This window comes from Hyperolius riggenbachi, chromosome 3 (genome assembly GCF_040937935.1).
Source record: "Hyperolius riggenbachi isolate aHypRig1 chromosome 3, aHypRig1.pri, whole genome shotgun sequence".
Taxonomy (NCBI): domain Eukaryota; kingdom Metazoa; phylum Chordata; class Amphibia; order Anura; family Hyperoliidae; genus Hyperolius; species Hyperolius riggenbachi.
Window position 1 is genome coordinate 54,495,728 of NC_090648.1, and position 15,806 is coordinate 54,511,533.

Genomic DNA, 15,806 nt, shown 5'->3' on the forward strand with positions numbered 1-15,806 from the left:
AGGGGAATTTTCACTGATCGGTGCTGCGTGGGCTCTACAGCCCGCAGCACCGATCAGGAGTGCAGCAGGGCGATCAGACTACCCCCCTTTTTTCCCCACTAGGGGGATGTCCTGCTGGGGGGGTCTGATCGCCGCCGGCCATTAGTGGGTAGCGGGGGGGGGGGCTCCTCAAAGCCCCCCTCCGCAGCGTTTTGTGCGCTCCCTCCCTCCCCTTACCTCCCTCTCCCTTGCTGGGCTGCGCAGGACGGATATCCGTCCTGCGCATTGTGGGATAGGCTTCAGCCTATCATATGCCAGCGATCCCCGGCCAATCAGAGGCCGGGGATCGCCGATCTGCCCTACGGCGCTGCTGCGCAGCAGCGCCGTATGATGTAAACAGCGGGGATTTCTTCCCCGCCTGTTTACATTTTGCCGGCGAGCCGCGATCGGCGGCTCTCCGGCTGTTCACGGAGACACCCTCCGTGAACTGACATGGAAAGGCCGCTCGATCGAGCGGCCATTTCCATGGTAACCCGCAGACGACCAGTTTACGCCAATCGGCGTTAGCTGGTCGTCAAGAGGTTAAGATACGGTCGTGCTAACCCTGGTTTATTCAGTTTAAAGCACACCTTAAGGGCCCATTCACACTTAAAAAAGGCAAAACGCTAGCGTTTAGCACTAGCGTTTTTGCGCCGGTAATTTTACAGCGATTATCGTAAAATTACTGTACAAGTCTGCAGTTTGATTAATCGCGATTAACGCTTCTATAGCATGCTAATCGCGATCGCTGCCGCATTTCAAAAAAATGCTGCATGTAATGAGTTTGCAGCTAATTGCAAAACACCTGTGATCGGCGGCAATCATGACAGTGAGATCACTGCCATATAGTTACTATTGCACTAGCGCTTTAAAAATCTCTAGAGCTTTGGCGATTAGCAGTAAACGCCCGCTAATCGCCCTAGTGTGAACAGGCCCTTATGTTAAATGAAAGTGCACATGCCGTTTCATACCCTAAATGTATTTGCTTCTGTCTTATCCAGCCATATAAAAACTGCTTCTCTAATTGACAACCTAGTAGTTGAGTCAGAGTTTAACTTGAGGTCCCCCACAGGATTTCTCCTCACTCTGTCATTACTGATGACTCATGCTGTCTACATGGAACACAGACAGCATGAGTCATCAGAAGGAAGCAGATGAGGAACGATCACATGGGAGTCAATATAAGCAAGCTTAGATGCCCTGCATGGATTTTTCATGTGGCTGGGTGAAAAAGAGATGTTCTGTGCTGTTAGTAAACACTTCTCTGCCTCAGGATAAAACAGTGAATTCATGCCCTGCAGTGTTCCCCAACCCTGTCCTCAAGGCCCACCAACCAACAGCACATGTTTTGCAGAAAACCACAAACATGCACAGATGAGGCAATTAGTGCCTCAGCAGAGCTGATGAACTACCTCTATGTATTTTTACATGCACTGTTGGTGGGCCTTGAGGACAGGGTAAGGGTACACTGCCCTACAGGGTCATTTTAAGCCAAATAAACATCACCCAAAACCATCGTTTGTAATCATTTAGGTGATGGATGTGTTGTGGGCTTTCTGCCGATCAGCTGGTACTGTCCTATGGAGTGGAAATGGCAAGGAGGGTAAGAAGGGTAGCAGAAACTAATATGGCCAAGTAGTACCCAACATGGCGTATCGATGAAAAGGAGGCTGACATTGCGAGCTCAATTGTACTAACACTAGATGATCTCCTAAGCCCAGAGATGGTCAGTGAGATGCAGATATTTATGAGTTCATGATTATGTACATTTTTTTATGCAAATATATGCAGCTTGAAAATGGACCAATCAGGTCCCACCCAAGGTTTACGGTATATTGATTTGTCTATTTTCAAGCTGCATATATTTGCATACAGATTTATATAATCCTGCATGAACTTGTACATATTTGCATCTAATTGATCATCCCTAGCTAAGACTTCCGAGCTCATGCAGATTTATGTTAATTTTATGCAAATATATGCAACTTCAAACAGGACCAATCCAAGGCAGTGGCTAATGATTTTGATGAGTACATTTCCAAGCTACACACGTTTATCATAAAAGTTGCTTTATAAGCACAGATAAAACACTAAACAAATGTAGTACACAAGCCCTTAAAGGACTCACGAGGCAAAAGATGTACCATAATAGATTTACTCACCTGGGGCTCCTTCCAGCCCCCTCGCAGACCCCCGCCACAGCTCCGGTCCTCATCTGTGTCCCGCTGGCTGCCCATAATGATAGCGACCTGCTGGGGCGGTGGGGCGTCCACGTCATCTGCCACGTGCTGCGCCTGCACAGTAGATATGCACCAGATGACGTGGACGCGCCGGCAAGCCGACCCCGCCGGCGGGTCGCGATCATTACAGGTGGCCAGAGGGACACAGAGGAGGACCGGGGCTGCGGCGGCTGGAACAAGCACCAGGTGGGCAAAAAAAAAATAGATTAGATCTTTCTCCATGTGAGTCCTTTAAAGTAAACCTGTAGGGTGAAAAGTGTCCGGGCGGGGGGTACTTGCCTCGGGAGGTGGAAGCCTCTGGATCCTAATGAGAACAACCCCCCCCCCCCCCTTCCCGGCTCCCTCTGCCCATCCCAATCCAGCGATGGCAGCCCAGAGAACAACCCAACAAAAATATTTCCTTTTATCCTATGTTGCCGTCACTTACAGTAGGCGGTAAACAGATCTGGCAGGTTTTAGACTAGTCTATCTGAAGGGGGATTTTTAGCATTTTCTTTAATCTTTACTAAGGAATCCCCTGGAAAGGATCTATATAAGGATGCCAGCTGGCTTCACTACTCACTTGCTCACTATTTTTGCAGTTGAACCAAGCAACTGCCATGCAGTAAGTGCTTTTTGAAAATAAAGAAACCGTTGAGAATCCCCCCCCACAGGGAGATGGACTAGTCCAAAACCAGCTAGATTTTTACTGCCTACTGAGTGATTGCAACATAGGAAAACAGTAATTTATAGTGCATTTTGCTTGGGAACAAAAGCACAATTTACACATATCATAGATATGCATTTTACAATTTGTCACGATTTTGGTCCTTTAACCTCCCTAGCGGTATGGACAGATCTATCCATCCATAAAAACATGCTGTGAGCAGTATAAACGTGCATACACATCAATACTCTCCTGCACTGTATACTAGACCCTTGCTTGACACATTTTGGCAAGTTACAGGTAAAAAAAAAAAAGTTTTAAAAATAAATGTTATCACTTTTTGCACAGAAAATTAAATGCCAGGGTGGCTAAGGGACATAATAATCAGTTGCATGTTCAGAAGCGTTGCATCATGGGAGATCTTGCTTGCTCACATAGAGCTTAATGGTTGCAAACACCTTCGGTTTTACGAAGGCAAAATGTATATTCAGAAATCTTTGTGAGGCCAAGACGCATCCTTTCCCTCACAAAAGCCACTGAACTCTGCAGAAACCAAACACTCTGCTCTGCATTTGTGCTGCCTTATCAGCCGTGATTAGTGTTCATAGTGTGATCATGTCACTGGGGCATGTGACTGAGAAGCTTCAGAACAAAGTGAAACACAGTCTATTAAAAAGGAACTGTAACCCAGGATTGAACTTCATCCCAATCAGTAGCTGATACCCCCCTTCTCATGAGAAAACTTTACTTTTTCTCAAACGGATCATCAGGGGGGTCTGTACGGCTGATATTGTGATGTGACCCCTCCCACAGTGTGATGTCAGGACCATGGTTCTGAGTTTCCTGTCTGTGAACCTTGTTGCATTGTGGGAAATATAGGTAACAGCCTTTTCCAACTACCAAGCAAACAATATCTCTCTCTGTGCATATGTACCGTATATCTGTTTAAAAAAAAACATTTTAGCCTATCACATTGTTAAGGGGTGTGGTTATAAATAAAGGCAGTTGGTGCTATTTTTTTTACTTATCTGCAAGTAGTAAAGTTGCTGACCTGCAGATACACTGTGGATCAAACAGCATAAACAAATTACATAGCGAATATCAATCATTTATTGATCTCTCTATTTTTTAACTTCTCACTTTGCAATGTATGGATTTATTTTTCTCCCCCTTTTCGCTAAATTTCCCCTTTAACTGTCATGTTGCATAGACAAAGCATTTTCAGAAAATATTAAAAAAAAAACAAAAAAAAAAAAAACTTGGCCCATGTAAGTTCTCCTCACATCTGTCAGTTTGATAATTAAAATGTAGAAACGGTATTGAAAGTGTGTTTATTAATAAAAAAAGATTTTTTTTGATAGATTAAATATATTCCAATAGGTCAGCATTAATACCATGATTTTCTGTGTATATAAATACAAAAATAATTACGCTATCCACAACTATAATATTATTCAAGAGTTAAAAGAAGAATAGACAAATATAAAAAAATAGAGTACGGATTTTAAAGAGAAGCAGTCACAGACGCTAGCAGTGGTGGCAGCCATGTTTTCAGTACAGATCATCAACTTTACCAAATGGATGGGGAGGAAGTGGTCAATCTACAAAAACCGCAACAACTCTTCCTGACAGTTTTGTGTTTTTAGATTGGCCTAATTCCAACCTGCATATAATTTCCATGCAAGCCAGACTTATTAGCATCTTATTGACCATTTGTATTCTGCACTGGCTCAAAACAGTTTTAAGTTTTAAAGAGAACCTGAGACAGAGTAAAACAAAAGAAAATTAGATACCCAAGATCCTCAGGATCCTCCAGAGACCTCCCACCTCCTCCTCCAGACCACCAGCGCTGCCTGGGACCCTTTGGAAGTTCAAGTTCAGTGTTACAACCAGGACTAAAGTGAACCAGTTCTCCAATGCCAGTGTCAGACAATGAAAGGAGGAAACTGTGGTGCACAGAGCAGCTCTCGGTGGTGGGATTTGACAGGTGTCGGTACCAGAAGGGACAGAGCGCCTCTATGGTTCAGTAACTTTTTGAAATTTGCGGACTGAATTATAAACAAGATTGCAAAAATGTGCAAGCTTAGCTCCCATTCCCAATGTTCCACTCCTGGACGTCCACTGTGGATTATCCCCCGGCACATGGAGCATGCCTGGACTCCAGACCGGCCACGTACCCTTGTTGATGTCCCCCGCTGGTCACGGTCGACGTCCGAGGAGTGGAACATTGGGCATGTGAGAGTCATTATTACCCAGCACACAGAGCTTTTCTGGACTCCAGACCTACCACATAACCTTTTTGATGCCCCCCCCTGGCCACGGTTGAGGCCCAAGGACTGGAACATTGAGCATGCCAGATACGCTTGCACATTTTTGTGATTTTGCACATGCATTTCTTTTGCAATTTACAAACTGAATTCCAGGTATTGCACCATAGAGGCACTCTCTTCTATCTCCTTTTACTCTGATACAGACACCGATGACATCTCACCACTGAGACAGCTACTCTGGATGATACCCATCCTCCTTTCATTGTCCAACACTATCAGGCATAGAAAAGCTCTTTTCTCCCTCTTTTTTTGATGCAAGTAAAACAGCAACCATCTGTAAGGTGGCTGAAGAGGTAATATAGACTTATATGAAAATGTTCTTTTTTGGATTAAAAGCAACTCTGAGCTGATAGAGCGGAACAGTAATCATTTCAAGCAAGCTTTCAGGCAGCCTCGCCCACCATTCTCCTTTATCCTGGTTTAAATGCAAATGTCTTGAGGCCAAGCAGGTTCCCTATCATGGAAGGAAGGGAGTCTGAAGGTGCTTGCAGCTCTAGCCCCTCCTACAAGTCACCATACTCTGACCACTGCATTGTTGCTGAGGCTGGAATATGACATCAGAGGGGTGTGACTGCATGGTCATTACCCAGATCTGCAGGGAACACAAGCACGACCTAAGGCATAGAGGAAAGCTTGTGTTACAGGAGAAGTTGACCCACTCATGTGATGGCATGAGTGCAGGCGTGTCTAGGTGTGAGATTCATACTCATCTTCCTTAAAGCTCTTCTCCATATCTTCCAGCTCCATAGGATTGAGGTGTTTGCAGAAATTCTATAGATCTTCTGTCTTGAAAAAGAAGCATGTTGGCCAGAAGAACAGGTAAGAGTGACAAGAATTATATCACGCACCAGGATTACAAAAAAAAAGATGGCCTTCATCAACCCAATACTCACATTCACCTCCACCCATGCCATCATGTGGAGATTAGTGACGTTCTCCTTCGAGGACACTTCCTGTAAATCCATCAAGAGTTTTGCCAGTTTATGACCACAGCTTTGTAAGAGCAGGTCATGTAACACAAGGTGCATTCAGATATGGACAACACATTAATTGTATTATAGATGCCAAATCTTAAACTCTGTGCTCCGAGAGCACTACGTGCCAGCTGCACATCTACCAGGAGGACTTAACTTCTTTTGATTGGCCCTCTCCTCTTCTTGCATCTGAAGACCAGTGAAAACACCGGTTATTGGCAGTTGAGGTGCTCATAGCCTTAGACAACAGGATTTTTTGGGGAGAGAGGGCCTCTAAGTCAGAATAAAATAATTCACAGTCTAATACAGTTATTTGCAGGCATCCTACGGTAGCTTTAGTTTAGTTTACACATTTTGAGAGCCCTAGTCAACTGGATAAGCGTACTGTTAAGGCTGTTGCCTTTGATGTGGTGTTTAAACCCTTTGACAAGGGTTCAAACCCCATGTCAAGCCAGTACGTTAAACAGTAAGGCCGCTTGTTGAGCATGCCTTAAGTGGCTGCAGCTCTGGCGCTTTGAGTCTCCCAGGAGAAAAGCGCGATAAACGTTTTGTGTCTGGTCTTTTCTTAGCAGGCTTCACTTTGAGGAGGTCATGGAGGTGTTCTAGACTCAACATGTAGGTCATATTCTTAGGGAACCAATGAGATGTATGCTTACAAGAAAGGCTCATGCTACAAGAATAGGAGGCATTCTGAAATTATGACAACTTCTGTGCCAGTTAAAAATTGCTAGTTTAAACAGAACACTTTCAAAAGGGCCGTTCTCTTGTCCCCAGTCAATGAGTGAAGATGAAGAATATGGGGCGGTATGAAAGTTTTTCTATTTAATCATCAAACAATTTCAAGCTGTGCAAAAGATGATGAATAAATTGTGTAAATTTCACACTCTGCAACTTTCGTAGGAACTGACCTAAGCAGGAGTCCTGATCTTGTACAGCATGAGCCAACAGTGAAACAGGTTTCTACATACGGTAAGTTAGGGTTAGATTGAGAGGTCAAGCAGTGTTTCCATCCAGAAGAACTTCCTGTGATTACGTCACACCCCTTGCTGAGATAAGGTGAGGGACGTCAGCTACTGTTGATACAGTATGTATTGTTATATTCCACTAGAGGGCGCCCTTTGCAAAGACACTGTATTATGCACCCTCTAGTCTAGTGGAATATATGGAAGACCTTGACTGTGCTGTCACTCAGCTTTTGTCACAGGCAAGGAAGACACAGAATAAATATCAGGTTCACTTCCCCTGAAAGAAATATGCTGCTTGGAAGTGGAGAAGATGCCCCCTAGTGGTTATCAGTACTCCTTTCTTACAAAAGGAATGGCTGTAGTATCTGCTTGCAGTAGGCCACGAACCAGCTCTGAAAGTTCTCAGTAATACTGCTTGAAGACGGAATATACTGTGACTTGATGTTCTCTCATGTAGCCCATAGAGGGCGCAGTGACCCACGGGATGCTAGGGAAAGGCATATTCTTTTTAAAAACATAATTGTTCGGGTCTGTGGAGATGTATGGCCTTGTGTGATTTCCAGGAGCCATTTTTTTTTCCGACCTAAACATCACCTGAACTCATGATCAACAGCATTCACATGCACATCATCAATCCTTATTTGTTCATGTTGCCGCTTTCACAATGGTTCGGTGGAAGTCACTGGTACTCAACAAAGCACTTGCGGTGGTTCAGGTAGTTTCTTGGTTCAGAGCTCGAAGTCATTTCGGTAAGACAACTCCATTGAGTGAGGCTCTCCCCAGGAGTCAATGGTGTCCATCACCTTCTCCTCCTGGAATTGTGAGTCTCTGGAGAGATACATTCCTGCTCATATCAGCCGCTCCTCAGGAGGAAGCTTCAAGGCAGTGTTGGGTGGCATCCTGGACCCAGCTTGCTCCTCATTGCTTGGCCTGTAGGTGCCTTCTGTCTGCCGCTTCTCCTTCACTTTCAATACGAAGAAGACAATGATGCCAATTATGATAAGGCCGCCCACCACTGATGGGACGATAATGGCTGCCAGTCTCGCAGATTCCTGGAATTGTTAGAAAACGAAGTTAAAAGAGGGACTCTGATCATATCGAAAATCAGCTGCAGGATACAAAGTGCATTGAACTGCTCAAATCATTCCGCACTGAATGCTCGACTAAATCCAAAACTGAACAACTTAAATTTTGAAAGCAATCATGTTCATAAGCGCTGCCTTTGGAAAATATTTTTTTTTTAGCCATTTAGCAGCTTCAAAGGAATTATCTCGTTTTAGATAAGTGCACTACTTTTGATCACAGTCGGCAGAACTCTGGGCATGACTCAAAGATTTTTCACCCATTTTCACCTCGTCTATGTTATGTTTTTTAAGCTCCCAGAGAGCACAAATATAATATGATTAAGGTAAGAAAATTAATATTGAAATTAAGTTAATCAGCAACAACTTCCTTTGAGTGATTATTTTGCTTGCAAATGTGCTGAAAGGTTATTTTTTATCAATTAGGTGATACATCATATTTCAGAAGTTTTGGAAATAAAGCCCTTTGTGCTGTAAATTCTTGAAATGCTTTGATGTCTCTCTGCTAGCAGAAAATATAGAAACTGAAAGCAGAAGTCCTCTGTTATTGTCTCACACTGCCCCCTAGTGACAAGTGGCGATAAATACACATTACAGCAGTACTAATTAATAACAAGGAAATGTAACAAATAAAAAAAAATATAAAAAAAATGTGCTAAAATACACTAACCTAAAGGATTATTAGGAACACCATGCTAATACAGTGTTTGACCCCCTTTTGCCTTATTGATTCAACAAGGTGCTGAATGTATGAATTACAAACTCCCACTTTCTCATGGCCGTTTTTTACACAAACCAAAGCCAAAAGAAGTGTTTAAGATTTTTTTTTTTTTTTTTTTTTTTTACACTGTTGAGTAAATTATCTCATGCTTGCTTGCTTTCACTACCCGCAACCCGACCCGCAGGCCACAACCAGATTAGAATCAAAACGGGTACCCAAACCTGACCCACAACTCGGGTAGCCCGCAGGCACCCGACCCAATGCAGGCCTTTACTCTGAGCTCGCACACCACCAATTTGCCCCCCCCCCCCCCCCTTAAACACTCACCGTAAACTGGCTTGCGGCTGGTGTAGTAACAGTGGTATTGTCAGCTGTAAAACAAAACAGATTATTGGAAAATCAGGTTTGAAAACCACACTTATAATGCAGAACAAAAGGAGAATTATAAACATGCACTAAATAGTAGTTGAGCAAAGAAAACGGCAAAACCCGACATCAATAAACCATTCAGAATAAACAGTCTGGTGTGTGGCTGGCAGGAGTCCTAATAATCACAAAGGTCAGGGGCGAAAGCTAAGTACCTTCTCTTCCCCAGAAACACGGCTGATCTCGATTAGGATAAACAGGTATTTGCCTAACGCACAAGCATAGTCAGACAACAGTATCCATTATATTTGACTGAAATCCCTGATGATGTAATTAACAAGGAAACCTATGACCACATTTCTAGCACAACAGACTGCAAACAAACGGTGATCTGTCCTGGTCTATGAAGCAACATGTACTTACAGGGAACCTAAACTGAGAGGGTTATGGAGGTTTCCTTTTAATACCAGTTGCCTGGCAGTTCTGTTGATCTCTTTGGCTGCAGTAGTGGCTGAATCACACACCTGAAACAAGCATGCAGCTAATCCAGTCTGACTTCAGTAAGGGCTCATTCACACCAGGGGCATTTTGGGCCTTTTATGAAGTTCAGGCCATTTTTAAAATCGCCCCTAGGAAAAACGCTAAATGCTCACAAAATCGCTTTGTGCGGCAATTGTGTTCGGGTTTTTAAGTATAAATACATTGTATTTATTCTTTTCCAGTTCAAAGCGTTCACTTCCTGACTTGCATCAGGGAGTGGAGGAAGAAGAAAAAAAAAATTGTTCAGGGAAAACTGCTCAGAAAAGCGCTTTTCACAAAAAGGCACCGTCCACCCAAGTGCCGGGCATCAGGGGAAATAAATTGCGTCAAAAAAGTTTAAACGTGAACAATAACTCGAGCGGAACGCAATGTGAACGAGGCCTCAGAGCACCTGATCTGCATGCTTGTTGATGGGCTGTGGCTGAGAGTATTAGAGACACAGGATCAGCAGGAGAGTCAGGCAACATTCACATCCTTTTCAGTTTAGCAAAGGAAAAGAGGCGATATAGATATATATATATATATATATATATATATATATATATATATATATATATATATATAGATAGATAGATAGATAGATAGATAGATAGATAGATATACACACACCACTTTAAAATCAATAAAATGAAGGTTGATATAGTCTAAATGCCAGATTCGGGGCACCTCTTGAGAGGCACCCCGAGTCTGGCATATAGACAGCTCTGGCACTTTTCATTGGCCTGAGGAAGTGGGCATAGTCGCACGAAACGCGTTGCCTGTGCTTAATTATCTATTAAACTTCCTTAATTAAGTGAGTTTGTGGTCTATGAGGTAAGCCACCTCAACCTTCTTTATTTTATTGATTTTAAAGTGTTTTAAATATATTGGGTGCCTCTTTTCCTTTGCTGTACCTCACTCCCCCACCTATCCAGGAGGAGGGCCTTGCGCACCTGTTTTGGGTGCATAACGTTTTTTGCTAAGAGAGCGACCGAGTCCAGGACCGCTGGCAGACCTGAGTGGAGTCAGGTGTAATACAATCCACGTGCCTGAAGTGGTCGGTTGCCCCGTGTGCAACCCACCTTTGTGAGTACCCTTTTTCAGAAGTACTTTTGATACTCAATACTTGTGAAATACTGCACCATTTGGGCTCCCGTTTGTCTTTGTCTTTTCCTTCCAATACTGTACCTTCTCAGTTTAGGTTCCCTTTAAGAGCCGCCCATTCACACTGGGGGATTAGCGGCCGGTTACGGCCTATCACTTGCGCTTTTAAAGCACTAGCGTAATTACAAGCATATAGCAGTGATCTCACTGGCGTGATCGCTGGCGAGTCACAATAAACACAAACGCGGTGCATGCAGCACTTTTTCACGATTTTTCAGTGATTGCAATGTTAAAACCAGCAAATCGGGATTGCACAAAAATCGAGAAACTGTACAAAAAATAACCGTAAATCGCCCTGAAAAAAAAATAAATCGCTGTCCTGCTGCTCCTCTGCCTCTAGGGGCACTGCACATTGCATAACATAATAAATAACTGATAAGTTGTAGCCATGAAATAGCATGCAGCAAAACCTGTCAAATATCTGATCTCTATACTTGTTCAGGGTCTATGGCTAAAAGTACTGGTGCCCTTGCATGCTACACAGTAGCATAGCTCATGAGCTCTGGGCCCCAATGTGTTCTATACAGAAAACCTGCCAAGGCCAGTCGCAGTGAGAGGTGTAAGCAGGGGAGGAGAACAGCCTATTAAAGAGAACCCGAGGTGTGTTTAAAGAATGTTATCTGCATACAGAGGCTGGATCTGCCTACACAGCCCAGCCTCTGTTGCTATTCCAAACCCCACTAAGGTCCCCCTGCACTCTGCAATCCCTCATAAATCACAGCCGTGCTGTGAGGCTGTATTTACATCTGTAGTGTCAGTCTCAGCTGCTCCCCCACCTCCTGCATAGCTCCGGTCCCTGCCCCCGTCCCTTCCCTCCAATCAGCAGGGAGGGAAGGGATGCAGGCGGGGACTGGAGTTCTGCAGGAGGCGGGGAGAGCAGCAGACTGACACTATAGAGATAAACACAGCCAGCTCTGACAAGCTGTTTGTCAGCAGCGTGGCTGTGATTTATGAGGGAATGCAGAGTGCAGGGGGACCTTAGGGGGGTTTGGGATAGCAACAGAGGCTGGGCTGTATAGGCAGATCCAGCCTCTGTATGCAGATAATATTCTTCAAACCCAACCTTGGGTTCTCTTTCAGGTGCAATTGAACCAGACTGATGCATTAAAAAAAAAAAAAAAAAAAAAAAAAAAATCAGCAGGATGCCAGGCAACTGGTATTGTTTAAAAGAAAAACAAACAGTATATAGCAGCCTCCATATCCCTCTCACTTCAGACACCATTTAAAGAGACTCTGTAAAAAATAAAAAAAAAGTTCCCCTGGGGGGTACTCGCCTCGGTAGGGGGAAGCCTCCGGATCCTAATGGGGCTTCCCCCTCCGCTGTAGTCAATCCAGCGCTGGCTCCCCCGAAGTCTCCGGCAATCCTGGCTCGACAAGCCTGACAAGGCTAATATATTTACCTTCCCTGCCTCCAGCGGGGGCGCTGTTAAGGCTCTCAGCACGGAGATAGGCGGAAATAGCCGATCTCTGTCAGGTCCGCTCTACTACGCAGGCGCAGGAGACTTGCGCCTGCGCAGTAGAGCAGCCCGACAGCGATCGGCTATTTCCGCCTATCTCCAAGCGGAGAGCCGATACTGTGCCTGCGCTGGAGCCGGGAAGGTAAATATTTACATCCCCCGCTGTTCGAAGCGGCACAGCAAGACCGCCATGGGACACAGGAGGACGGGGGAAGCCTCAATAGGATCCAGAGGCTTCCCCCACCCGAGGTGAGAACCCCTCAGGGGAACTTTTTATCAATACAGGTTTTCTTTAATGCAAACCTGTGTTACATATGACCCAGTGTCCCCAAAAGATAAGCATTCTATGCAGCCTTACCACCCTCCATGTCCGCAGAAAGCTGTGACAGAATCTCACAGCATTGGTTAAACCATACAAATATAAAGACGGCACACTACTGGCTGCAAAAACATTGCTGTGTATTGCGGAGCAGAAGCACTACATGTTACTGACCATAGTCCTTCATCAGGTGCATAACACCTGCACCTGATGAAGGACTACGGTCAGTAACATGCAGTGCTTCTGCTCCGCAATACACAGCAACGTTTTTGCAGCCAGTAGTGTGAGGTCTCTTTCTTTTGTTTGTATGCTGGATACAGGACCGTTTGGGCAAGCCGGTCTAGACTAGGCACCAGCTAAGTGCAGAGGTTTCATACACCTGATTTGCTGCTTCCTAGGCACCACACACACACACAATCTCTGACAGCATCGGTTAAAGCCTGGTACACACCAGGAGGTAGGAATTTTTGCTCAAGGACTCCTAGCTGAATACAGTAGGTAACTAACTGGGCACAGAGTTGGCTGCCAGCTCCCCCCAACTTTGTGGCTCCATTTTGTCTAGGGCCCCATTGTAGCTAGAACCGGCCCTGCTAAAACCCAGCTACATCCAAAACTAAACAAGCAAATCCTGCAGTTGTGATTAATGCAAGTTCTATCTAGCCGAAAACAAACTTTGCATCTTTGCATGCAGAGTTATACCTCAATTTCCTTTCTAGTTTCCTGATAGAGCTGAAGAATTATAATCGCTCACAGCCTACTTCCTGTGAACTTTAAGTCCCACCTCCTCATGCAGACGTACAAGTTCAGACTCTTCATGCAGAACTACAAGTCCCGCCTCCTCATGCAAAACTACAAGTCCTGCCTCCTCACAAAGACACATGCAGACCTACAAGTCCTACCTCCGCATGTAGACACATGCAGAACTACAAGTCACGCCTCCTCTTGCATAACTACAAGTCCTGTGTCCTCATGAGTAACTACAAGTTCTGCCTCCTTATGCAGAACTACAAGTCCTGTGTCTTCATGTGTAACTCCAAGTCCCGTTTTCTTATGCAGAACTACAAGTCCCTCCTGCTCATGCATACACATGCAGAACTATGAGTCCCGCCTCCTCATGCAGACACATGCAGAACTATGAGTCCCGCCTCCTCATGCAGACACATGCAGAACTATGAGTCCCGCCTCCTCATGCAGACACATGCAGAACTAGGAGTCCCGCCTTCTCATGCAGACACATGCAGAACTATGAGTCCCGCCTCCTCATGCAGACACATGCAGAACTATGAGCCCCGCCTCATCACGCAGACTCATGGCTTCTACTGTAACAGAGCTGCTAGAGAGGAAGCAGGCTGTACTGCAGCAACAAGCACATTAGGCCCATGAAACCAGTGGAGTAGCAATAGGAGTTGCAGAAATCTCGACCGCACCGGAGCCCTTGTGCCAGAGGAACCCCTTAGGGCCCTCCCTCAACCGCAGTATTAGCTCTTTATTGGTCCTGTGCTCGTAATGATCACTTCTATGGATGTTTCAAATAGCAGTAATCATTAACAAACTGTTCCCCATTCCCTTCTTGCACCTCTGACACTGTTGTCCTTTGCAGGTTTTACGGCACTCCATATCAATTATGTGTAGAGTACTTTGGGGGGGGGGGGGGGGGGGGGGGGGATATCAGCAGCAGACTGATATTCCGCCTGCTGCTTTACTTCCACACATTGTTTGTATTTACTTATCCCGATTGCTTATTAGAATTCCCCTTCCCCCTTTCAGTGTTGGGTTCAGGTAATAAAGTGTAGACCTGCCGATGGCCCACAATACACTTCTCCATGTGCAGAGCCGCCGTGGCATTTCTCACGTCCCCTGCTAATCAGGATGACCTTGACACACACAGTGAGCCGGTGCCCTTTCTCCGGGAAATAATAACTTGTGGCAATACAGCAATTCCTTGCAGCACAGACTCCACGTCTCATTACCCTTCCTCTGCATGCTGCAGGGCGTATGTAGCAAGCCTGGTACAGGTCAGGTCTTGTACCCCGGCATGTGCGCAGCAAAGCACACATCCTGCTCTGCGGGGAGAACTGACGTCACTCCAGCACACTATTCTAGTAAAATGACTCCTGGTTTTCCATTCAGTTTTATCTGAAGGTTATGCTTGTACGGTTTTAAAGTGTTATTTGGAAATGGGACAGCACGGTTTTACAGGAATCCCGATATGGGAGGGGTCTGTTGCTGCTATGGACTTAACTTACAAAATAGGTTGAAATGCCTGGCTGTAGGAAAGCAGGCTCCTTTAAAAATAAAAAACTGACACTTACCTGGGGCTTCTACCGGCCAGATGGGTAGCCAGATGTTCCCCCAGTTTTAGGTAGACCCTCCCAGTATAAAAGTTACAAGATGTGCCCCGCTCAGCACAGATCGTGATTGTGCCAGGGCGATCAGACGTCCCCCCTTTTTTCCCCACTAGGGGGATGTCCTGCTGGGGGGGTCTGATCGCCGCCGGCTTGCTGCGTGTAGCGGGGGGGCTCCTCAAAGCCCCCCTCCGCAGCGATTTCCGCCCTCCGTCCCCTTCCCTCCCTCTACCTTTGCCTGTGGGCTGCGCAGGATGGATATCCGTCCTGCGTCGCCTAGGATAGGCTTCAGCCTATCAGATGCCGGCGATCCCCGGCCAATCAGAGGCTGGGGAGCGCCGATCTACTTTATGGCGCAGCGGCGTATGATGTAAACAGCGGGGATTTCTTCCCTGCGTGTTTACATTTAGCCTGCGAGCCGCGATCGGCGGCGCGCAGACTGTTCACGGAGACACCCTCCGTGAACTGACATGGAAAGGCCGCTCGAACGAGCGGCCGTTTCCATGGGAAACCACTGTAACAAAAAATGTTTTTCTATAAAGGTTATTATGCTGTTGCGTATCTTTTAGAGCAGTGAGGAAGTTCTGAGATCAGGTACGCCTTTCACCTACCACTAGAGTTGGGCCGAACAGTTCGCCTGGCGAACCTCTCTGGGCCTCT

General features: G+C 45.5%; 1 protein-coding gene across 2 annotated transcripts in view; it reads right to left on the reverse strand.

Annotated features, from left to right (window-relative positions):
* Positions 1-306: 306 nt before the first annotated feature.
* The window catches only part of CRB3 (crumbs cell polarity complex component 3), a 106,269-nt gene continuing 90,769 nt past the window's right edge, over positions 307-15,806 (reverse strand). For both annotated transcript variants that reach the window (XM_068274120.1, XM_068274119.1), the window contains exons 3-4: positions 9,304-9,347; positions 307-8,225 (exon numbers count right to left, since the gene is read on the reverse strand). In XM_068274120.1, coding sequence (XP_068130221.1) covers positions 8,022-8,225; positions 9,304-9,347 — 248 coding nt within the window. In that variant the 3' untranslated portion in view covers positions 307-8,021. The remainder of the gene's footprint in view (positions 8,226-9,303; positions 9,348-15,806) is intronic.